This window comes from Anabrus simplex, chromosome 1, assembly GCF_040414725.1.
Source record: "Anabrus simplex isolate iqAnaSimp1 chromosome 1, ASM4041472v1, whole genome shotgun sequence".
In the NCBI taxonomy this organism is placed as follows: Eukaryota; Metazoa; Arthropoda; class Insecta; order Orthoptera; family Tettigoniidae; genus Anabrus; species Anabrus simplex.
This window is the reverse complement of record NC_090265.1, coordinates 1,419,798,035-1,419,824,676: the sequence shown is the minus strand read 5'-3', so window position 1 is coordinate 1,419,824,676 and position 26,642 is coordinate 1,419,798,035. Positions and strand designations below refer to the sequence as shown.

Genomic DNA, 26,642 nt, shown 5'->3' with positions numbered 1-26,642 from the left:
ACTGGTTTCTTCTTCTTGTGCAAATAACACTCGACCAAAAATATTCTTTGCTCTATAGTGTATTTAACCATTGTGATAATAACCTCACAACACACCTTAAAAGTCCAATATTTTCTAACTAACTGAGGGACAGAGTGCTAAACAGCTGCGGATTGCAGTGAACAATTCTTATCTCGCCGTGTTGACAGAAGCCATATGGCGCTTGCTCGGGACTTCCCACGGCATGCGAGAAGAAGTCGGAACACTTAAAATATTCTCCCTGTATATATAAGTGATATGAGTAAAGGAGTGGAATCAGAGGTAAGGCTTTTTGCGGATGATGTTATTCTCTATAGAGTAAGAAATAGGTTACAAGATTGTGAGCAACTGCAAAATGACCTCGATAAGGTTGTGAGATGGACAGTAGCCAATGGTATGATGATAAAGTGTTTAAAAGTCAGGTTGTGAGTTCCACAAATAAGAAAAGTCCTCTGAGTTTTAATTACTGCATTGATGGGGTGAAAGTTCCTTTTAGGGATGATTGTAATTATCTGGGTGTTAATATAAGGAAAGATCTTCATTGGGGTAATCACATAAATGGGATTGTAAATAAAGGATACAGATCTCTGCACATGGTTATGAGGGTATTTAGGGGTTGTAGTAAGGATGTAAAGGAAAGGGCTTATAAGTCTCTGCTAAGACCCCAACTAGAGTATGGTTCCAGTGTATGGGACCCTTACCAGGATTACTTGATTCAAGAACTGGAAAAAATCCAAAGGAAAGCAGCTTGATTTGTTCTTGGTGATTTGGGACAAAAGAGTAACATTACAGAAATGTTACAAAGTTTGGGCTGGGAAGAACTGGGAGAAAGGAGACGAGCTGCTTGACTGAATGGTATGTTCCGAGCTGTCAGCGGAGAAATGGGGTGGAATGACATTAGTAGACGAATAAGTTTGAGTGGTGTCTTTAAAAGTAGGAAAGATCACAATATGAAGATAAAGTTGGAATTCAAGAGGACAAATTGGGACAAATATTCATTTATAGAAAGGGGAGTTAGGGATTGGAATAGCTTACCAAATCAGATGTTCAATAAATTTCCAATGTCATTGAAATCATTTAAGAAAAGGCTAGGAAAACAACAGATAGGGAATCTGCCACCTGGGCGACTGCCCTAAATGCAGATCAGTATAAACTGATTGATTGATTGACTGAGAGCTACTAGACAAACCCTATTTTTATATTATGACTTATGCCAAAATGCACGTGTAGCATAAAACAAAACAGTTCCTTACCCTCTAGTTTGTTCCGTGATACATTTTTTCTTGAACAAGCAGGAATTATTACTGTATTATCATTATTACTACTATTATTAATCATTTGTCATGAAGTTTATGCAGACGACTCCGACCTTGACAATGGCAGTTTTGAGAAACAGTGGATGATGAATTTAATGCAAAGGAGGTAAGATTGATTTCAAAGTTTTAATTATGATACAGTACCACACGCTTAAATTACAGTACTGTAATAAAATTACTGTATACAGTATTCAATTCAGTAGTAACAAAGAAATGGTTTCATTATTTCAGATTGCTTTGTGCTTTGTTGAACAAAGCAATGAATCTACAACAACTGATGTATTGTTGATTAAACAGTGGCATGACATAGCTGCATGACAGCTCTGCACTGAGAAAATTCAGAAGAAAATCACTGATTTTATACAATGAGTGGCAGTATGTAAACATTTTAATGTTAATATACGTATGCACCTTTACTTAACAGAGTTTATGCATTTTTATTTCGACATTTAACTTCCAAAAATATTTACCAAGTGTCATCTGGAAAAACGCTCCGACCCCTTTATTTCGGATATACGGGGTTCTACTGTACTATATCTTAGCTTTCGATATATATCAAACGGGTATAAAGTCGACTGTGGCATCGATTATCGGATTTTATTGCCACAACTCACCTCGAATCTCTGTCGTTAACTTCAAATGATGCAATGCCGAATAATTTTGTAAATTATTTTGCGATTTTGCTTTAACTTAGTTTAATGTTTTTGAGCCAAATTTGTAAAATTTTGCAAAAATTTTGCAATTTCGCACTTTGCGAATAACAGGTGCCTCGAACCATTAGAGATCATTTTACATGACAATAATAATATGGAATGTCAAGATGTTAGATAATCATCAAAATTCAATTACTTTAGCCTGAATCAAACCTGAAAATTTGGGATCATTACCAGGGCACGCTACCATTGATCCAACAAGGCAGCTGATTTGGCAATTAAGAGCTGTGATATTGGGTTCTGTTGGATTCAAGTTCTGGTTGTGCCTAGGGCACATCTGCAATAAGGTGACCAGCTACCATTCTATTTCCAAATTTTTGGAGTCTGTAGTTGTTCCTATGCTTCATACAGTGTAAAGCATAGTACTTCAAAAATAAAATAAAATAAAATAAAATAAAATAAAATAAAATAAAATAAAATAAAATAAAATAAAATAAAATCAAATCAAGTACCGGTAGTACTACTAATATTCGTATATACAGGGCGATTAACCCGATATCTTCCCATTAAATTTCATTGAAGTTATTAAGATTTTACTATTCTGTTTTGTTTTTTACTATTTGCTTTACGTCACACTGACACAGATAGGACTTATGGTGATGATGGGATAGAAATGGGCTAGGATTGGAAAGCAAGCAGCTATGGCCTCAATTAAGGTACAGCCCCAGCATTTACCTGGTGTGAAAATGGGAAACCATGGAAAATTATTTTCAGGGCTGCCAACAGTGGAGTTTGAACCCACTATCTCTCGAATGCAAGCTCATAGTTGCATGACCCTAACCACATGGCCAAATTGCTCAGTATTATTCTGTTTTCTAGAGGTATATGGTAGTATATGGACTCATCATAAAGTGGACATCTCTTTTCTGTAAAATTGATACATGTTATTATAAGACAGCAAATTTGTCTCTTTAATTAGAACACTTATTTCTACTGCACACATAAAATGGCATTTAGTGGGGCATTTATCTGTGAAGTTAGATGAGTGATGTTTTCTTCGGTGAACATTATTTTTAGGAATAGCAACAAGTCAAACGCCCCGGTGGCTACATCAGCAACTTGCTAGCCAAGAGGTCAACATTGTAGTGACAAGACTTGACTCACAACAGGTCAAACAAATCCATTACTCTTTCATGCACGAGGATGCTGATTTATTACCAATGCATGGCAATCACTACTGTTTGCAAGTTGATAATATTTATTTTGTTCTCTACTACTGAGCAAATATGAAGTAGAATTTGAGACATCAATAAAATCGAATCTGTGGTATTCCAAACTTTTGTTGAGGTGTATATCATTTTCTCATTCAAGCCATGTTATTTTTAAGTCAAGTGTATGTTTCATGTGTCTGACCAGGAACATTATCTGATTTGCTATGTATCTACTACAATAATGAAGTAGACTGTACAGTCAGTAATTCACTGCTCAGCGTTGAGTGGACATAAATGACTCAACGCCCTAGAATGGCCAATGGCTTTGGGTAGTGGAACCCAACTTGATCGAGTGATGATCTCCCAGTGGAGGAAATTACATGGAAGCCATGATGAACATATTCTCTGTTTTCACGTTTGAAGCGGCCTGATTAAAACCTGGTAAAAGTATCTATGAGAGTAGTAAACCTGTAGTAATATAGCCTACAATAACAATTACTACATATCTAGTGTCTTGGAAAATACTAGGGCATTCAATCCAAGCGATACACATCTGCTTGAATTCTGTGGGAGATGTGAAAATATGGTGACTATTATAAAAATCCATACATGCATGTTTTCAACATAATTAGTCACTTGCTACTAACCCAAAAAGACATCCAACCTGAATGCTGAAAACAAGTACAGCCTTAGGAAGCTGTGGAAACAAGAATAGTGGTTTAATCTGATCCCAACCAGCTATCAAACCACTACAAATCCCCTTGTTTGTGTTGCGTGCAGAAGATCGAAGCTCAGGATTTGCCGTCAATTCATTAACCAGTATTTTCACCTGAAAAGCACCAGAAATGTTAAAATTAAAGTAACAATAGTTTTAAAGTTCAAACATCCTTAAAGAAATCATGGATACTGTAATTAGAGTTGAAATGATTCTAGGAATAAAAGATGGGATTATAGTGTAGTAACTCAGAAGAAATTCTGGTATGGATCAGAGATAAACAGACACAGCCTAAAGAAATAATATACCTTCCTATTAAGTATTAAAACTGGCCAGTTATAAAGAAGGCTCAAAAATTTAATACAGGCAGCAGAAATGACATGAGAAGGTTACTATACTTCTGTAGGTTGAGGAATGAAAAATTAATGGGTAGGGCTAGGATTTTGATGAAACATAGCTGCTTTTGTATTTACTTGTTTTACAGTAAGTGGAGTATTTTTAGATGTATTTGTTCAGGCAACTTTTTCCATTATTTTTTCTTTTTTGGAAGCATTTTCATTTTTTGTTAAGAAATCCCCCACTTGTTTTGTTCTCTTTTTCATTTCTGTTAATATTTCAAATCTGCTCTATACATTTTTTGCCATCAATACCCATATTTTGTTCATATTTTAATCCCTTTTCTCTACACATTCAGTATTTCCATTTGCCATTAACCCTGTGGATGATTATGTGATCACGCAGCACAATGCTTCATATAATCTCTATATGTAAAAGGCTAACTCCAACTGGCTGTAATCAATGCCCAGCTAAAACTACATGACATACAGAAATTAAATTTTCGAGATACATTTATATTACAGTGTAGGTGCTCACTAAGGGAGAATTTTTGGATATTCAGTCACTAAGTGGATGAAAAGGTGGGGGGGTGAACAGTTTAAGTGAGTCCATCTCATAACTTGACAGTTTTACAGACGTAAAAATTGGTATTTGGAATCTACTTTAAAAATTAAAAAAACATATTTTTTTGTTTTTGGAAAATTCGTTTAAGGGGGGTGAAAAATGGTGAAAAAGGGGTTGAATACCTTTTATGAGGATATTTATATCTGAAAAACTGAAGATGTTACAGTGATGAAAATTGATATTTGGAACCTCCTCAAAAAATAAAGAAACACCAATTTTTTTTTTTTTGGAAAATCCACTTAACAGGGAGAGGGGGGTGAACAGGAGGGAAAAGTGGGGAAATTTTTAAAATAAGTATATCAAGAATATATCTAAAAAAATATTTCTATAGACAAAAAATTGGTATTAGGAAACTCCTGTAAAAGTAAAGAAACACACAGAATTTTATTTTAGGAAAATCCACTTAAGAGGAAGTGAAATAGGGGGTTAATTAAAAAATGATCATATCTACAGTATATATCAAAAATTTAACATGTTACAGGTGTGAAAATGAGTATTATTAATCTCTTTTCAAAATAAAGAAACATGTATTTTTTTTTGTTTCCAGAAAAACCACTTAAGGGGGGGGGTAAAAAGGACTGAAAATGGGGTTGAATTATTTTTATTAGGGTGCTGATATCTCAAAGACTGAAGATGTTGCAGGCATGAAAATTGGTATTTGGATCTTCATTAAAAATAAAGAAACACACATATTTTGTTTTCAGAAATTCCACTTAAGGGGGCTTGAAAAAAGTAATGTTGGGGTTGAAGTATTTTTAATGTGATACTTATCTATATAAATAAAATCGTAATGACCATGAGTCTGTACATTGACTATTTTGGTGAAATTATCATATAGTTATCTGTTTCATGTGTAATAATGACCATCTGCATATATTTTAGCTTTCATTTCCTGAAATTCCTCATTTTTGCTCCTTTCCCCAAAATCAATATGGCAGTACAATCTGCCAGACAAGCTAGAAAACTGAAATTTGGCAAAATGATAGGTTTTAGCCTGTAACCAACAGAAAAACTCCAAGACATTTAAAGTTTTCACTTTTTTACCCTGAAAAATATTGAAATATGGAGGCAATGTTATTGACGGTGCAGACATTCTTTTTGATGTATTTTGTGGCTAAACGGTAAGTCATATCACAATATGGACAGCACAATCGAACTTAGAATGAGGAGATCTACAACATTGGTCCTGTGACATTTTGTCGTATCTCCGTTCCTTACATGTTATAAAGAGCAGTATTTCTTGATTTTAGATACATTTTATACATTTTACACACATTTTTTAAACTTTGGTACACTTGTAAGTAATATAGAGTCATCAAATTTGGCACATATATTCATACAACTCATGGTCATATGCAAGCTAAATTTCATTATTCTAGCTTCCACATAAGTATCCAAAAACTAATGTGAAGTGTTACAAGTGTACCCAAACTTCACCCTGTTCAAAGTATCTAACTCAATCTAACCCATAAATATGGGAAATATGAGAAAATGTTATTGGACTAACCATGTAGAACAATAAAAGGGGTGTCTAATGGTGCAACTTGCTTGTATCCTATACAGTATTTTAAAATCCTTTGGGTTTAATTGTTGTTTTTTTAATCTTTGATGTACCAGTACCGTACATGTGGCAATTCAGCCTGCTCTCATTCTCAGTTGGCAGCATTTTTGTGTTGCGAATTGGAGTGTGCTTCAGTGAGAATCAACAATGGTTGTGCGCTTCAAGTAAGTAATTGTCTTCTCCTCTTCACACAGATAAGCCCATGAAAACTTCAATGATATATTTTATATATATGTCATAGTGAATGCTGGATAATTTCCAAGAGGAAAAACATTTCTTTCTGCTATATTATATGCGAAGAATTTTTAGCATGAACAAAATAGGTGCTAGTGGTGGCTTTCACTTTCAAAAACTCTTACACATCTAATGAGCTAGGATTTTTACAAGAATATTATGAGACATTTCTGTTTAAACGTTTTCAAAGTTATTTCTCAGAGTAAACTTTGGGAAGAATAGTTTTACAATAGCCCTTCAGCAAGGATGCAGTGATGATGAGAAAACAGAGTTCCTGGATGATTTGGAAGATCAAATACTAGAAGACAGTGTTATGATAACTGGGGATTTGAATATGATCTGGATATGAGTTGGTGATGGACCCTTTTGGATATGGATCAAGAAATGTAGAGGGCGAACATATTCTACATTTGGGTAAGAAACAATCTTTTAACCTCTCAACTGGGCATGATGTATATATTCGTACACTGAATGTTACAGGGTAATGGGCATAACAAATATATACGTACCCGTCTTTTACCGCGAATATCTTCTGGGTATGACGAGCTACTTTGCCGCGTCGTGTATTTTCGTCTTAATTGATGTTTTTTCTGCACGATGGCAGCAAATACCACATGTCATGCTTCTTGTCTGCAGTAGGCGAAATATGGCAGCATATAGTTCACAGCGTAAGTTCAAACCGCTTGAAGAAGACAAGATTATTCAACACTTAGAGAATGATTGTGATGATTTATCTTCTCAGAAATCCAAAGATGACTGGTTTGATACAGATGAAGGTGAGTCTGATAGTGAAAGTGGTTCAGAGAATGAGAATGAATAACAAGGTGAACAACATGACGAATCGGATGAAGGCGAAATGCTAGACATGTTTCAACCTTTCCCGCCGCGTGGTGTTTCATGTCAGAAATTTGTATTTTCTGGTGCTAGTGGCGTAAATGTGGACTTCGACGATGAATCCAATGTGTTGGAATATTTTGAACAGTTCATAGGTGATGATATGTTTCAACCAATTGCTTAACAGACCAATGTATATACTAAACATTTTTTAGAAGCCCATCCAAACTTGAAACCACGGTAACGAGCAAGCGATTGGGTGGATAGAAGTCTAACTGAGACTCTAATTGGATTTCTAATGCTGCAGGGGATAGTTTATAAGCCAGAAAACAGTATGTACTTCTCAAAACGGGAAAGTATCGCAACCCCTTACTTTTCGAAAATTATCTCTGAGACAAATCACTGCAGTTCTACTGAAAGAAATACTAATCGAATCACCTGAAGTGAACGTGCAATCTGATGAAGATTTGGGTGAGGAAGATGGTGATGGTTTAGTTGACAACAGGTGATATTGAAAATGCAGAGTCAAACACTTCTGCCAAGAAGCAGAAAACAAATACTTACTCATAACAATATTATTGGCTTTACGTCCTACTAACTACTTTGACGGTTTTCAGAGTCGCCGAGGTGCCAGAATTTAGTTCCGCAGGATTTCTTTTATGTGCCAGTAAATCTACGAGCATGAGGCTGACGTATTTGAGCACCTTCAAATACCACCAGACTGAGCCATGATTGAACTTGCTAAGTTGGGGTCAAAAGGCCAGTGCCTCAATCGTCAGCCACTCAGCCCAGTTGGTATAAAGTAACATATGTAATCAAGAGAGTGTTTTTCCAGAATCCAATTCTACATAGTTTTGTGATAAACCCCCTGTGCAGTGTTTTGAAACTTTCTTTGATGGGGAAATTATTGAACTACTGTTACAAGAATCAAGAAAGTATGCACATTTAAAAATTCTTCCAATCCTAACGTCTTGCCAGAGGAAATAAAAGTGTTTGTTGCTATTATGTTGCTGTCTGGATACAGTCTGTTTTCTAGTAAATGGTCGTACTGAGAAGCATTTGAGGACTTGCATAATAAGCTAGTTGTGAATGCTATGCACAGAGACCCATTCTTAGATATATGTAAACTAGCAATTACCCGCGGCTTTGCTCGCATGGATTTTGTACTTTGACCAAAGTAAAATGTTTCTTGGCATTGTACTAAGACATTATCTGAAAATTCCTGAAGTATAAAAACTCACCCAAAAAGTGAGTTTCATTTATGCCAGAAATTATTTGTAAATCATGTTTGTGGTATTACCTTTTGGGGCTAAGACAACCATGCGACATAGAACTATACATGTGAGAAACCGTATTCTCTCAAGTCAAAAAAATAAATACGTACGGTATTTCTTTATTTTTAAAAGAGATTCAAAATACCTATTCCCACATCTGTAACATCTTCAGTTTTGAGATATATATAAGTATCCCCATAAAAAGAATTCAACCCCTTGATCAGTCCTTCTCCCACTCCCACCCCCATCTAAGTGTATTTCCTGAAAGCAAAAATATGTGTTTCTTTATTTTTAAAGGAGATTCCAAATACCTATTACCACATCTGTAACATCTCCAGTTTTTAAAATATAAGTATCCTCATAAAGTACATGTTCCTGTATTTTTAAAGGACATTCCAAATACCAAGTTTCTTGCCTCTAGCATGTTAAGCTTTTGACATATAACGTAGATATACCGGTACTCATTTTAAAAATTCACCCGCTTTTCCAATTCTTTCCAGCCCCTTAACTGGACTTTCCAAAAAAGAAAATACATGTTTCATTACTTTTAAGGAGATTCGAAATACCAGTTTTCATGTCTGTACATCTGTAACACCTTCAGTTTTGGAGATAAATGTATACTCATAAAAATAATTCAACTTCTTCACTTCTTTGAACCTCTCCCGCCTTAAGTGGACTTTGCGAAAAAAAAAAAAAAAAAAAGTGTTTCTTTATTTTGAAAGGAAATTCAAACTACCAACTTTCACATCTGTGAAGGCTTCAGGTATTAAGATAAAGTATCCTCATAAACATATTTCAACTCATTATTTACTTATTTTCAACCCCACACTCCTTACCTCAATTTTCCAAAAAAAAACCAAATGCGTGTTTCTTTACTTTTAAAGGAGACTCCAAATACTAATTTTCACGTCTGTAACATCTTCAGTTTTGAGATATAAGTATCCTCATAAAAGTAATTCAACTCCTTTTTCACCCCCCTCCCTTCCTACCCGTTAAGTTGATTTCCCCCTCCCCAAAAGTGCGTGTTTCCTTATTTTTAAAGGAGATTCCAAATACAAATTTTCACGTCTTTAACATCTTTAGTTTTTGACATATAATGGAATGTTGATTTTCCGTAGACAAAAGAACATATGCTTCTTTACTTTGAAAGAAGATTCCAAATACATCTTCAGTTCTTGAGATATAAGTATCCTTATAAAAAGAATTCATCTCCTTTTTCACCCCAGTCCATTAATTTGATTCCCCTCCCCCCTCCAAAAAAGTGTGTTTATTTTAAAAGGAGATTCCAAATACAAATTTTCATGTGTGTAACCTTAAGTTTTGAGATATAAGTTTCTCCATAAAAAGAATTAACTTTTTCACTTCCTTCACCCTCCCCCCTTAAGTGAATTTTCCGAAAACCAAAAATACTTGTTTCTTTATTTATAAAGGAGCTTCCAAATATCATTTATCACGACCGTAACATCTTCAGTTTGGAGATATATGTATCCTCATAAAAAGGAATTAAACTCCTTTTTCACCACCCCTGCCCCCAAGTTGATTCCTCCCAAAAATGAGCGTTTGTTTATTTTTAAAGGAGATTCCAAATACTAATTCCCCCCCCCCCCCCCCCATATGTGTGTTCCTTTATTTTAAAGGAGATTCCAAATACCAGTTTTCACATTTGTAACATCTTTAGATTTTTTGGTATATACATATTCTCATACAAATAATTCAACTAATTTTTCAATTCTTTTATTACCCCTCCACCACCGTTAAGGTTTTTTTTTTTTCAAAAATCAAAGAATATGTGTTTTCTTATTTTTAAATGAGGTTCCAAATACCAATTTTCAAGTCTGCATCATGTTAAGTTTTTGAGATATACGGTAGATAGGCTAATTTTAAAAATTTACCCCATTTTTAAGTTCCCCTTAAGTGGATTTTCAGAAAAAAATATTTGTTTCTTTACTTTTACTTTTACAGGAAATTCCAAATTTCAAATCTGTAATATGTTACCTGTCTGAGATAATTTGCAGATATAGTCTTTTTAAAAATTCACCCCGTTTGTCACTCCTGTTCACCCCGTATTCTTTGGATTACCCAAAAACACAAAAATACGTGTTTCTTTATTTTCAAAGGAGATTCAAAATTTCAATTTTCATGTCTGTAACATCTTCAGTTTTTGAGATATGTCTCTTCATAAAAGGTATTCAACCCCTTTTCCCCCTTTTTTCACCCCCCCTCAATGGGACTTTTTGGAAACAAAAAAAAAATGTGTCTCTTTATTTTTAAAGGAGATTTTAAATACTAATTTTTACGTCTGTAAACTTTTAAGTTTCTGAGATATAGATATCCTCATTTTAAAAATTCACCCCCTTTTTTGCCCCTTTAGTGACAGAATATCCAAAAATCTTCCCTTAGCGAGCACCTACATGTTAATATGAATGTATCCCTAAAATTTCATGTCCAGTGGTTTTGGCTCGGCGATGATGAATCAGTCAGTTAGTCAGTCAGTCAGTCAGTCAGTCAGTCAGTCAGTCAGTCAGGACAAGTTATTTTATATATATAGATGTATTCATTGTGCAGAGAGCATCCAACCAGTCTCCAATGATAGCATGCAGAAATTATGCCAACTTATGGATATGCTGAAATAGAGATTTGTTTCCATGTTCAGGCCTGAGCAGAAACTTGATTTTGATGAGTGTGTGGTAAAATACTTTCACAAATGTAACTTAAAAGCTTACAGTCCGTTGAACACACAACTTCAGTATTAATATTACACTATAATATACCTCTAAAAAACACTATTAAACAAGGAATAAAAATACACACTACTAAGCAAAGAGCAACATGTTTCATTCTTTAAACATCTTCAGATTCTTTGATTAGATTCTTGATATATTCTTGAAGACATGAAGTCATCACCCAGATTTTAAGTCAAAGTGTTCTTTAAAATATTTTGCTTAGTATTGATGATTCACTTTAATGCCTGGATGTTTCACTTTGAAAAGATCAAACATAGTTTTCACTGACATTCTAAAAAAAAAAAATCCAGAATAGTGACAATGTTTTGTAGAGAATGAATCAATATGCTTATGAATAAACATTCTAACATCTGCAGGCTTGGAATTTACTGTAATGTTTTTACCTCGCTGGTCAAATGGAGATCTTCCAAGTAGTAGTAGTAGATCCCTAGTGTGGCAAATTCTTCCATCATTGATTAGACTACGCAGACTGATGAAGACCTTCTAACACACTTCTTTCTTTGTTTCATTTATGAGAACATGGTACTTTAAGTTATGGCTGCACTGCACCAAACTGTTTTCTTTCCTAGGATGTTTCCTAGGATGTTCATTATCAAAGATTTTGGCAGCCGCGATAGTGATTGCAGTGGAAGTGAAGTGGTGCATATGCTGACATTCTGTTAATCCTTGCATGTTCAGATCTAGTTCATCTTTCGTTTAGAGGCTGTTAAATGTGTTTAATATTAATGTTTCTTGCAACTCATCTAGGCCTGTGTCACTTAAACATACCTTCCTGCAGTTGCATCTTGAGCCAGTTTTTCTTTCTGGAACTATTTCACAGCTTTTGTTTCCCTATATGTTATCTTTTATGAGAAACCTTATTTTTAACACCTCTGTACCGTTTTCTCTCAATTTCACCAACCATAGTTGAAGGGTTTTGATCAAAACCGAGTTATTGCATGTATGATATAGTAAGTGATCTACTTATCAATCTAGTGCAAGTAGTAGGCCTACCTAAAGATGACAACAGATGATAGTGCAGTGAATTTTTGCATCTATGGTAAGTACCGCTTGCTGCATGTACACTATGGTATGTGAAAAAATTGGCGTCCTTGCTGTTGATGAGGTTCTGAACATTATCAAAGATTTTGGCAGCCGCGATAGTGATTACAGTGGAAGTGAAGTGGTGTTTGAATCTGGTGTGTATCCAAAATATTTACCAGCAGTCAAACAAGCAACAAAACCATTAGACAATGATAGTGTGGTAAGTTTAATTTTTATAGCTTTTACGGCGACGATGGGACAGGAACAGGCTAGGAACGGGAAGGAAGTGGCCGTGGCCTTAATTAAGGTACAGCCCCAGCATTTGCCTGGTGTGAAAATGTTATCCACTGCAGACACCATCATTTACATAATATTGTGATATTGACATGTTGTACAACCCTCTAGTGAAATGTTTATAAATTCTGTTTTGCTTAGTTATTTAATCTGTTGTTGTTTGTTGTAGGTATAATGTAGAATAAGTAACACTAAGACAAGCTTAATATAAAGTTAAGTACTGTGTTAGGAACTTAAAATGTAAGACAATACAATAATGGTGATTATATTTTTCAACTTCAGAATTATTTTATAAATATACAAATGTATATTGTACTCATTGTTGTGTTCATTTAAAATACCTATGGTTTTAATTGTAAGATGTGTTTCTTAGATATGAGGGATCTTCCATATGGTATTCCACTAAGTACGATATTGTATTGTGCAGAAAAGGCTATTACTAATAGAGTGAACAAATAATATTCCTCCATTCAGTAATATTGATGAACATTATTTTGATGATTCAGTATCGCTAGTGCTGTAATATTGTTATGTTTGCATGCACATAACGATAACTGAACAAATGTATGCATGTAAACCTTGCAGTATAATTTTTATTAATTATTTTGTACAGACAAAAAAATGTTTAAATTTTTATTTTACAATTTACTTTACGTCGCACCGACACAGATAGCTTTTATGGCGACAATGGGACAGGAACAGGCTAGGAGCAGGAAGGAAGCAGCCATGGCCTTAATTAAGGTACAGCCCCAGCATTTGCCTGGTGTGAAAATGGGAAACCACAGGAAACCATCTTCAGGGCTGCCAACAAAAAATTTGCCAAGAGGTATTTCCATTACCATTATCTCTATTCTTCATGATATGAGTAATATCAGAGAACATTCAGAAAGTATTACATGCTTCCTTTCAGGATTTATGTAAAACTAAATTATGCTTTATTTCAAAACAAGTGATTTGTTAGTTACCCTGGTTTACACCTGAACCCTTCATTTATGTAGAACCCATTAACACAACCAGCATTAGTAACAAATTTTGAGTTGCCAATAACAGTTGAATATCACACAGTGTTGGAAACAGACGTACAAACATTAAGAATAGAAACAGCATTAAGTCCAGGACTTCTGTACTTTCTAAAAGTACCGTAATGCAAACTTCAGGATACTGTCTCTCTGCAGGAAAGAATTGACTACCATAGTTTCTATGCTAAATTGAACAGCTTGCCTCATAGATATGTATTATACAAAATCTTAATTTATGAAAAAAGTGGACTTACGTTGTTTCTAAAATTAGAAATTCAAGTGGAAAGATATAGACTGAGATGGTTTGATATTCCAAATGAAATAAAATAATAGCCAAGAAAGATCCAGATTACCATGGATGGATCTGATAAAAAATAGACCGAGCAAGTGGCTGCGGTGTTTGAGTCACGTAGCTATCAACTTGCATTTGTGAGATAGCGAGTTCAAACCCCACTGTTGGCAACCTTGATGATGGTTTTCCATGGTTTTCCATTTTCACACCAGGCAAATGCCAGGGCTGTACCTTAATTAAGGACATGGTTGCTTCCTTCCTACTCCTAGTTCTTTCCTATGCCACCACCACCATAAGACATATCTGTGTTGGTACGACGTAAAGCAAATAGAATAAAAATAGAATGATAAGAATAGTATAAGACAACAAGACTTGGAATAGAAATGGATGAGGAATAGTGGAAAGATAGGGTAAAATGGAGAGAAGCTGCATTTACTTGTGCCTGGATGCATCTGAAGATGGGTAAATGATGATGATATTCATCCAATGCAATCGATCGATCAATCAGTCAATCAATCAATCAATCAATCAATCAATCAATCAATCAATCAATCAATCAATCAATCAATCAATCAATCAATCAATCAATCAATACTGATCTGCATTTAGGGCAGTCGCCCAGGTAGCAGATTCCCTATCTGTTGTTTTCCTGGCCTTTTCTTAAATGACCAAAATTTACAAAATTAACATTATGGTATAGGATTTAGATGATGATTATTTTTAATTTTAAGGGTATGAGAGAGGAAAGAGAAGAGAGCCACAATAGAAAGATATTACAAAGGATGATGAAGGGAAATTTTGGTGTAATTACAAAGAACATTACATAAGGCCTTTTGGTAGCCTAAATCCATCAAGGGTTAAAAGAGAGCAAATGTTAAAGAGAGTAATTTAAGTAGGTTTCAATCAAGAAAATTTAGAGCCATTTCTAAATGCCATTTATAAAGAAAGAGCTGGATTGTTAAAAGTTACTCACAGGAAATGTATCCGGATGTTTTCCAGTGTTCATAGAATAGATGCGCTTAAACACTTTCATAGCATCATCACATCGACCACGAGACATCAGAAACTTTGGGCTCTCATCAAATAAAAGCAAGAGGAGGCCTGATGCCAGACTTGGAATAGCACATAAAGCCACAAACATATTCCAGGAGCTGTATTTGATATAGCCACCAAAGAGATCCCAAGACCAGGGTTGAGGGAGTAGCATCCATGCAATAACTGAAAAATAGAAAGATTCATTCAGTTCATTGATAAATATTATTTCCCAGTTTCAATCAATCAATCAATCAATCAATCAATCAATCAATCAATCAATCAATCAATCAATCAATCAATCAATCAATCAATCAATCAATCAATCAATCAATCAATCAATCAATCAATCAATCAATCAATCAATCAATCAATCAATCAATCAATCAATCAATCAATCAATCAATCAATCTTTAATTAAGCATAGAATATTCTGTAGGCATTGTCACATATATTTTGTATTTGTATACAGATAAATATATATTGGTGCTAACGGATGTACCCGTGCTTTGCTACGGGATTCTCAGAAAGACTGTCTTTGTCGTTTTACTAACTGAAGTCAACATAGGTCATTACAGAAATGTCAGTAGGAATGTAGTAATTAAAAGCAATGTTATCATATAAAATACTCGATCAAATGAAAAACTGCACATTTTCTCACTTTTAACGAACAGTACTATGATAACTTGCAGTACTATTGTGCCATTCTAACAGTCCGAAGTTCTAGAGATGGAGTGACCAGGCCGCAGACAGCAGTGAACACTCCTCTGCCATTACTCTGTTATTCCAGTCAGTGCCTCAGAGTAGGGATTGAATAGTTCGAATGCTATGATGAACCAGTGTTTTACGTACCAGTAGTATCAGAAAATTTATGAATCAGAGGAATGGGATGTTAAAGAAGAAAGTTGTCTAACTCCCGCCCATATTCAGACAAGCTCTTATACTCTGTATGACCGGGCGAGTTGGCCATGTGGTTAGGGGCACGCAGCTGTGAGCTTGTATCTGGGAGATAGTGGATTCGAACCCCACTGTCGGCAGCCCTGAAGATGGTATTCTGTGGTTTCCCATTTTCACACCAGGAAAATTCTGGGGCTGTACGGTAATTAAGGCCAAGGCCGCTTCCTTCACACTCCTAGCCCTTTCCTATCCCATCATCACCATAAGACCTATCTGTGTCGGTGCGATGTAAAGCAAATTAAAAGAAAGGAACTCGGTTCGCAGCAGTAATCCTATCTATCTGAGATGAGTGGCAACAGAAGACACAAAGCACATCACAACAAACAATGTTCAATGTAATGTTACTGTTGAATCAATTTTATGAGCTTTCTATATTGTAGGCCTTCACATTTAGTTTTCTTTCGACTCTGTTATATTAGGGCATATTATAAAATTATTTATAGCGTAGACTGTAGGTAGATATTCTCTGACTTTACATTCAGGTTTTCATTAAATTCTGCTTAACCATTTTGTCGTGACTCAGCACTGATATGGACTTAGTAACAAAAATCCAAATTCATGAATATCTCTGTGATCATTTAATACTACATAACTTTAGTTATGTAAAGTTATGTAGTAGTAGTAGTAGTAGTAGTAGTAGTAGTAGTAGTAGTAGTAGTGGTAGTAGTAGTAGTAGTAGTAGTAGTAGTAGTAGTAGTAGTAGTAGTAGTAGTAGTAGTAGTAGTAGTAGTAGTATTTATCGATACAACCACTACTAACATAAATATTTGAGGATTACATTTTAGACCTTCCTTAAGCTACCATTTCTCTCAGCGTGAATAAAATTATTTATACCCTAAAATGTAGAGACTTATTCCCTGATTTTGCATACCGATTTTCATTAAGATAGGACCACTAATAATAAATATTTTAGTAATAAATTTTAGACCTTCCCCTAAAATACCATTTCTTTCAATGTGAATAAAATTATTTATAGCCTAAATTGTAGCAACTTATTCCCTGACTTTGCATACCGATTTTCATTAAATTCTCTTCAGTCGTTTTCTTGTGATACGCGTACAGACATACAGACAGACATTACGGAAAATTAAAAAGTTCATTTCCTTGTCACTGTGAACACGACCGATACAGAAATATCATCCTTTTAACATTTTGAGCAATGCACAGACAAAACTCTTATTTAATATATTTAATATATTTAATATATATATCGAGCCCTTATTGAAGTGCTCATTTAATTAACCGGTAATTTATTTGAATGTACAGAGAATATTCCATTTTTATTAAGTGCTAGTAACTGGCAGGAAACATCTACATTCAGCAGCACATGTCGCAATTTCTGCAGGGAGCTTGGAGCTCGGATTTGTTTGCTTACCAGCTAAGTTTGAAAGGTGAAATTTTGACATGACGCACACAAAGCCGAACAAGGGGACAATATAACTCCAACCGAGAACATTTCGAATACCCGGGTGAGAGGCTAGTGTCGCTTATAAGAAATGTTTGAAGTAAGCGTCAGGTACTTGATGCGTCGAGCCAAAGAAACGATAGAGCCACCGTCAATATGGCGAGGCATTGGGCTAGGGGAGATGTGGCCCCAATCGAGGATACGACGGCGTCTTCGAGGACGAGTTAATAAAAACGATGACCGCGTCAGTTAGTTACCCTCGAGTTCGACAGCCGTAGTGGAAGGACGTGTTCCTCCCGCTCGCTCTCTCTCTCCTTGCCAGGCGCTCTGTACTTTCCCAGTACTAGTCAGGCAGCTGTACTTGTTAGTACATTTTCGAAGGAGCATTGTCTGAGCTGTAGCACTTCTCAGTGCTCGCTCTTTCTTCTGTTTCAGGTTATTTTACAGGAGGACCAAGATGGAGAAGCCGACCCTACCAGTGAGACTGGTCGACTACGACTACCAGGGAGCCGTCGAGAAGCTGCTGGACGCGCTCGACACGGCGGATGTCCCCAGTTATGAACGCCCGGGACTGGTGGTGTTCAACCGGCCGGGGGAAAGCGACTACCAGGGGACGCTGAGCGTCTTCGACCACCTGAATGCGACTGCGGAGTTCATCGGAGAGCCACTCCTGCCGATCATCGGCATTATGGTTGCTTCCTGGGCGATCATCATCCGCCCTAACGACGCAGCAAGCTTCAGGGTCTACGAGGAGCGCGCGTCCCAGCAGTTCCAGGTTGCCCGGCTACCAGGACTCAGGGAGCACCTGGACGTCTCGGGCTACCAGGAGGCAGCCTCGCAGACGGAGCCAACGACCGAGGACGACGGCGGCGCTCCCGAGCGCCGCGACGGCGCGACTCCAGTTGGAAAGCTGTACTCCACGAAGTACACGCAGACTAACAAGGCGACAACCAGGGCGAAGTGGTCGCAGACGCAGGCCTACCAGGAAGGGCCTGTTACCCGGGCGCAAACCAGGAACGCGCCCGTGTTGGTGGAGAGCAGCACAGCGGTGGAGAAGGACGCCCCCTGGCGTACTGATACTGCTGCCCAGGTCCAGCCTGCCTGCACGTCTGTCGAGTTGCAGACCTCGATGTGCGCCCCCCAGGACAGGGAACGCAGTCGAGTGTTAGCACCGACCGACGCCACCGCCGCCGCCAGCCAGGAGAAAGAAGAAGATGGCGACGCAGAGGAGCCAGCAGCTACCCCGGGGTTACCAGGCCGGGAGGAGGGCCACCAGGGCGAGGCCTCTTCCCCCGCCGAGAAGCAAACCTCGGGAACGACCGACGCCGCCGCCAGCCAGGGGAAAGAAGAAGATGGCGACGCAGCGGAGCCACCAACTACCCCGGGGTCACCAGGCCGGGAAGAGGGCCACCAGGACGAGGCCTCTTCCCCCGCCGAGAAGCAACCCCCGGGAAGAAGAAGAAGACGACGCCGCACCAGGAAGCAGAAGGCGACGCTGGCTCACCAGGAGAGGACCGCCAAGCCGCAACCCAGGACTGCTCCCAGGACAGCAGTCAACCGAGGAGCCAATAAGGAGAGGACCTCAGCGGGTAGCGGCAGTCAGGTGAGAGTGAAACGTCCCCCTCAGCAGCTCTTGCAGTGTTTCCGCTGTCTGAGGTGGGGCCACCGTCAGGTCAGCTGTGGGCTCGAGGTGAGGTGCAACCGCTGTGGTGATGATCACTACTACACGGCCTGCGCAACACTTAGAGACGCGCCGGTGTGCGCCAACTGCTCGGGGGGCCACCCGGCCTCCCATCGCAGTTGCCCTGTCTACCGGGCCATGGCGCGGGCAGAGAGGAAGGAGGCCCGGCGCCATGACCCACCCCCTTCCAGGAGGCCCCCGCCTCGGCGGGCTTGGCCTCATTCTCCGGGATCGGAGACTGGGTACGAGGTACCCCAAGGAGGTGGAGTCGTGCAACAGGCCCTAGTGGTACTCGACGCATGGCTCCGCAGCCGGCAAGGACCGTGCTAGTCACAGCAGTGCCCAGACGGACTGATCCCCAGGTGATGGAAAGGCAAGGAATTGGTTTATGTATTGTGCATGTTACCTGTTCCTAACTAACACAACCTCTGGTCTTTTTCCAGCCCACATCCTTGCATGTGCTATCACAAGATGTCAGGTTTTACATGTAGGCTCTTTCTTCTTTCTGCCTATGTGGTTTTTCCCTGACCCTTCAATACCATACTTCAACACCATATACCTAATACAATCTCGCCTGGTAGCGTGTCTGACATGGAAACAGGCAGATACTCCTTGTATCACTTCCCACTCTTCCCTGCTATCTCTTTCTTCTTCTTAGAAATAATAGCATGTCGGAGGCCATGTAGATTGAGTCGTTGGTCACGCGGGGGGAGCGGGCTTCGGGGGCCCCCCCGAAAAAAAAAAGTTAGTTACCCTATTATTCGGCGAGATTCTGTGCAGGTAACATCGCAAGAAGAAGTTGTTTATTTACGCGAGTGATCGTGTGGGGACTCGTAAGATTTTGTTGGAAAACGCTCAGTCTACATTTGATATACTCAAGTTTTCTAATACTGGGGGAATGGCATTTAACTTACGATTACCCAAGAGAGAGAACAGTTCCATTTAATCATTTCAAAGTGCATAGTAGCCTGCCTGTGTAAATCGTCTTCCGAGGGCACAAACTTTACCATTTTCAGTTCAGCCGTTTATAATATGGGAAATATTTGACCTAGTTACTGGAGTAGATAAAAGAAGCGGTTCCGCAACTAAATGGGAACTGGTTTCACGGTCGGCGGAATTTATCCCCGGCTATAGTATTCTTGTAACTGGCCGGTTGATCTTGACCTAATTTCTACATCGTGAACGAGAGGATGTTTTAGACGATATTCTGAAGCAGAAGCAGCAACGGAAAATACGGCATCACCTTTCTACCCCTCGATGGAGACAAAAGGACTGATCCAAGTCTTTTCTGAAGGCAGCATTCTCATCGATATGGCAGGCTAAAAAGCAAGATGAGGTCGGCTGTCTCCTGAGGACGAGCGGCCATGAGCCAACATAACAGATGAGTACAGAGTTTTTAATGTAATTATGTAAGTGTGAACGTGTTTAATTTTGCAAAAGGGGATAGGTTAGTTTGATATTTAATTTCTGTAGATGTAGCTTTGTTTGGAAAGACTACGTCCCATTTAAAGTAAATGATAAGAAGCTTGTTAATGTAAATATAAATTGTAACATAAATGTGGACCGTTTGCATGAGGTCGCAGCTTGCTGTCGTACATTTTATTCTGATTTATTTAGCTGAGTGGTTAGCGTCATTCCTATACGAGTCAGTTTCTTATTTTAGCCTCGTATATATATTTTGATTTGTTTGCTTTGATGTTTGAGACGCTGTGTACGTCTCGGGGCTTAATTGTAATTGTAAATAAGGATTCAAATCAAAGTCAGGAAGGACTAGATTAAATTATTATTAATGGGAGCTCAAAGTGTACGGAAACATGCCGTCACGTTTTCTGGGATTTATTGCATGATGTGTGACTGAGAGTGTGTAAGACGGCGGAGCGTGGATCCAGGAAGTTGTTAGCGTCATCTTCACGACTATTGTGTATATCTAGGTTGTAAATTGGTAATTGATTCACGAGTTCCGAATATTAGAATAAAATTTCTGTAAAATGTATTATTATTATTATTATTATTATTATTATTATTATTATTATTATTATTATTATTATTATTATCCATATGAGTTTCTCGCTATTTGGGATTGAGATATTTCAGTAACTTTCCGATGTTCAGGCATGATCGATGTCAGTGTGGCAATTTCTTAGTTTCAGTTTAACATATTTACTACAGAGTTGGCCACTTTATTATTCATGTATACTTTGTGCGCGAATGCTTTGATTTGTAACCAGCGTGGTCGTGTTTCTTTCATGCGAGCGAATGTTAGATGACGTCCTTCATATTTCTTCAGTTTTACGCTACTTTAGGACATGAGATATTATTTTGTGTGATTTTGAGTAAGAGGACGCGTTCCTCATCTGAAAGACCTGCATTTTCTTGATTGCATGACTTGCGTCGGGTAGACTGTTGAGCAGCGTGTGTAAATGTTTGGACCCTGTGGTTTTGGTATTGCTGCTTTATTTTGGGAGACGTCGATCTCCCCTTTGAGTCATTCCACCGTGTGTTGGCGAGGGTGATATGTTTGTCTACCGAGGAGAGTTTTATTTGAGCGGCCTATACTTTGTGATTTTATTGTTTCTGTCCATGTCTCTATGGTTGTTGTAGTTGACGAGAGTTTTATATCGCGACGTATGTCCCGGCTTTTCTTTTTCGATATAACCACGCTGAGGAATAATTTGTGTCATGTCATCTTTTCCAGGATACAACGTTGAATTAGATCATTTTTTAATGTATTTGTGTCATGAAATTTCATTTCAGGAATCCACGTTGATTGTGAGCGTGACACTGTAAAGTCCACCTGTTTGTTGATTTTGTGCCTGTATAATTTTCAGGAACCTGCGTTGAATAGGAAGTGTTGCTTAAGTGTAATTATGTTTCCTTTCATTTTCGTTGAGGCTTTGAATGGATGCGAGTTGCGTGAATGCCGCATGCTTTCCTTGGTGAACCCTGGAAAATATGATATCATGTTTTGTTTCTTTGAATGTATATTTTGCCATTTATATGATTTTGATTTTGTGTGGTTCCAATCCACATTGTTTGCTCTTCTCATGAGATTGCTCATGACTCGAGATGTATATTTTATGCACAGGATGTTTTACCACTCAGCGTGTTATATATTGTACAGTTAGGTTAGTTTTGTCCTCGCCCCCCTTTTGCGCCTTAGATCACGTCTTTTCTTAAGGTTATTGACCCCACTGCAATGTCAAGTGTGTAGAAATGGGGAACGTACTCATCTACAGTTAAAAGTGTTAGCAAAAAGTAAAGCCAGGAGCGTGGTGCGCGCACGCAAGCCCATGTGTTAAAATAAATAAAAAACTTCAGGGTTTGATTTGATATGTTAAGTATGTGTGTCGGCATACACTGTAAATTTGTAATATATTCTGATTCTCAAGATGGACTTTATCAAGCTAAAGAAAGAAAAAACAATCTGTCATGTAAATCTGGATTATTTGATACTTTTGCTATTTTTGAAACATATTTATCGTGTTGTTTATTTTAATAAACAGATTTTCCCCCAAACCTGACGTCATTCTTCGCCTTGATTTATTGTAGTTTGATTGACCTCACCGTGTCCGCATTTAGTTATATGTTCCCCATCAAAATCCAGGGTGTATGTATTTTTAGGGCATTATTTTAATCATATTTAGGACTGAGCACGCCTGGGATCGGCTGACTAGTCTGGGGCAAATTACCTTGTTGGTAATAACGGGGACAATATATATATGTATTTTACTATTTTGGTGCATTATATTTAAATTATTCTCCAATTAATTACTGATTACATCCATTTCAAAGAAATCCTTTGTGAAATAAAACGGATGTTGGAGCAGACAATGCTTCAATCTAGTTTGAAATATATTATTCAGGAGTACCTCACCTAGTCAGTTACCTGTTGAAGAGTTTCAATGGATAAATTCAATGACCTGCCTGTGTTTCCTATATCCTATATCCACCTGGTTTCTTCTTCTCATACTATGATGTGATATCTGTGATATGTTTTCCTTTATATTGTGCCATTTCACTGTTCTCAACAAGATCCAACCGGAACAAAAATGGAGTCTCAGTTATCAGAACGACGATATTAAAACGTCAGACACTACTACAAGCCGGAGTAGTAACGTTGTCGTCGAGCGCCTGGCGAAAAAGAAACATAGACTGCAGTGATAAAAGAATGACGTATGAAGATTGTTAAGAGTTATTATTAGAAGAAAAATTTTAACATTCATTCATTCAATTTGCTTATGAGAAGAAGAACGTCTCAGTCGATCGCATGAGAAAGAAAATATCATTACACCGGAATAGGGATGTATAGAACTAGCACCGATAGAGCACGCTGCTGTTGTGCTGGGTAAGCGCAATGCGCTCTTGATTTGTCTCCTGTGTACTCATGCCGCTAAATATCCACGAATTTGAGTTGCTTAAATTGTTATTTTCATGACTATGCAGAGCTATTACAGTGCTCCTATTTGAACAAATCAGGGAAGCCATTTTCGTTTCACCAGTTCCCACAAAATAAAGAAATGAGGAAGAATTGGATACATGCTCTTAGAAGAAAAATTTCGCTGAGAAGAATCTGACCGAAAATATTAAAGTGTGTTCCCATTATTTTCAACCCGGTGACTTCACGAAAACTTTGTTGGGTAAGTACGATTTACGAAGGGAAATAATTCCTATTTTCTACCTATGAACTGATTAGGCATTTTGATAACTACCACCGAATTTATGCGTTTGTATTTAAAGGTGAGAGAGCAAGATTAAAACCGGGCGTTGTTCCATCGCTTTTTCCATGGACCACGAACACAACAAAAACAAAGAAGAGGCCATACACCAGAAAATTGCCGGATTACCACGATAAGCCTACAATATCGGAATATGCAGAAATCACATCCTTTGAAATACGGGAAGAAATCGTGAATATACCCGAAGAAGTGAATATTACATTTGTGACTCCCATTTTCAAAGACATCAGCACTCAAAAATACTACAGGTAATTTGGCTGTTGAGCAAACAATGCGTAATCCTGATGCCATATTGCGCTATACAGGGTTTGTAGACGTCCAACATTGTAATTTGGTGTTTGCTGTTCTGGGAGAAAACAGATACAATTAACAGATATTCTCTCTTGAAAGCAGACTGTGTATATTCTGGACAGTTATGAATCTAAGGACCAACAAATCTGACAAAGAACTAAGCCTCAACTTCGGAATCCATGAAACAACTGTTGGGATAATATTTAATGTTTGTATTGATTTCATGTACTGCCAATTTAAAGAGTTGAACATGTGTCCTGATAGGGAAAATGTTCTTGAAAACATCTCCCATGCTTTTAGACAGAAATATCCCTCGACTAGAGTTATAACTGCTGCAACTAAGATTATAATAGCAAAACTTTTCCAAGGGCAAACATTCCACTTTAATAGGGCAAACTATCCTCAACCGTTTGGTACGGGAATACTGAAAAGTTTATAAATTTTGGCTGCATGTTTCTGAACACAGAATAATACCAGTCTTAGGGAAGTGCTCTAATGAGTAGCTTACAGCAGCAATATGCTTACAACATGTCTTGGGGCCTGCTCCAGCAAAGCGTTCACATTCCCTTCCTATAATGTCACCAGGTAGGCTACTCCTAAAATAAGCTTCACATTATAGGCCTTATGTTTTGTGTACTCGGATTTCACAGCACTTTATTTTAGAATTTCGCCCGATTGAAATTAACCTTTTATAAACAAAACAAGCTTTTCGCTGTAAAGTCTGTATCCAGTATAATACAATGATTTGTAGTTGGAAACAGGTGCTCCATCTATTTCCGATTTTCTAAATACGAAATCATCCATCAGATGCAAATCTGTGACAATGATCTTCACCTTATGGCTGATGTTCAATAATTCAAATGAACCGGCACTGGGAAACTCAAAAATATTCACATGACTTTGGTGGTAGATAAAGGCTGTATCTGCCGTTTCATGAAAGCCATCAACCTTAAAAATACATGAATCGAAGTCTATAAGCAAGGGGAGCAAGTGCGTGTTTAAATATCTATTCATGATTTAAGTCTTGTGGAGGTACATTTATATATTTATCGATGTACAACTCTCAAGTAATTGTAATCTTTAGGAAAAGGCATGCTGACTCCTAATAATTATTTGGATAATCAAGCGTGTTAGAATTTTCTGATTACCGCTGTACTAATTCTTCATTTCTCCCGCTAGTTTTAGCGTTTCTGGTCCGTAGCTCATTTTGCAGCTGTTTAACGCTTAAACGCTGAAAATCGTCCGTAATATACTAGGGGATATACTTATACAATTAATTAATATAGTCTTCGAGTAAAATTAGAGAAGATACAGTTCGCTTTAGCTCAGAAAACTCGGTCACATTCTATACATTACTCGCAGCTCACAGGGAGAAACATAAGGCGATCGCCTTGCGCTTACCCAATAGTACATTAGCGCTATCTGTTGCGAACTTGCTCTGCCTACATCTCTATTCTATTCCTAAGACAGAAAGAAGTCTTCGTTCACACTTATTCTCTGCAGTATTAGCGCTACAAATTATTTCGCACCACGAAATTAAATCGCTTTTTAAAATATAAAAGATTCCACAGTGATACGTCACGTCACACACCTAAGACGACGTATTAACCGATACCACCAATTCGGAGCGGCTAAAGAACTGTAACATCGGCAAGAAGATAGAGAAAGGAAATATATAAAGACGCACAATCTCCATAATTTGAGTGGAATAATCACCTTTACATATTCCAAACTGTTAGAATATTTCTGAGATCAACTCTTCCAAGAGAAATCTTTATTTATCACAGGCAAATAGTAGAAAAATACAGTCATAAGATGACGACAGTGCCTACAATGATGTCTTATTCTGTTCCATTTGCTCGAGCTACTACCATGATGCACTAAGAAAATGAAGGCGAAACTGCCCAGATGAAAGCAGCGCAGGATGACGTTGCCGGCCCATGAAGACCAGTAACTAGATGAGACGATCCCAAATGTTCCCAAACACCTAAGGGAAATGCAAGGAGCTGTGCCCACATGTCCATCCACCCGGACATGAGACGACAACGGGAAATGCAAAGCAAAGATAAGTTTTCTTTAAGTCAAATATACAAGTACGAATTTATTCATTCTTTTTGTTAAAGTGCTATTCTAGTTAGTGTCAGTGTGATAAAAATATACGAGAAGACGGTTACCAGAGTTAGGTTAAAGGATGTTAGGTATTCATCAAACCTAAACGTCAAATCCATATGTAGGGTATAGTCAACCAGTGATAATAAAGCATCCGTTCGTAATGCTGTCAATGTAATAGGAGTGGAGGTTAATTTTTAATCTATTGGTGATTTTCATACGACATTGAGATACATTTTAAGCATATGTGAGAACTTATGACACCGAGTATCAGTAGAAATGA

At 37.7% G+C, this 26,642-nt stretch overlaps 1 protein-coding gene across 6 annotated transcripts in view; it reads right to left on the bottom strand.

Annotated features, from left to right (window-relative positions):
- The window catches only part of LOC136858376 (synaptic vesicle glycoprotein 2C), a 277,164-nt gene that overhangs the window by 137,766 nt on the left and 112,756 nt on the right, over window positions 1-26,642 (bottom strand). For all 6 annotated transcript variants that reach the window (XM_067137872.1, XM_067137876.1, XM_067137873.2 and 3 more), the window contains 2 exons: window positions 15,122-15,366; window positions 3,846-4,027 (listed from right to left, as the gene is read on the bottom strand). In XM_067137872.1, the coding sequence (XP_066993973.1) occupies window positions 3,846-4,027; window positions 15,122-15,366 (427 nt within the window). The remainder of the gene's footprint in view (window positions 1-3,845; window positions 4,028-15,121; window positions 15,367-26,642) is intronic.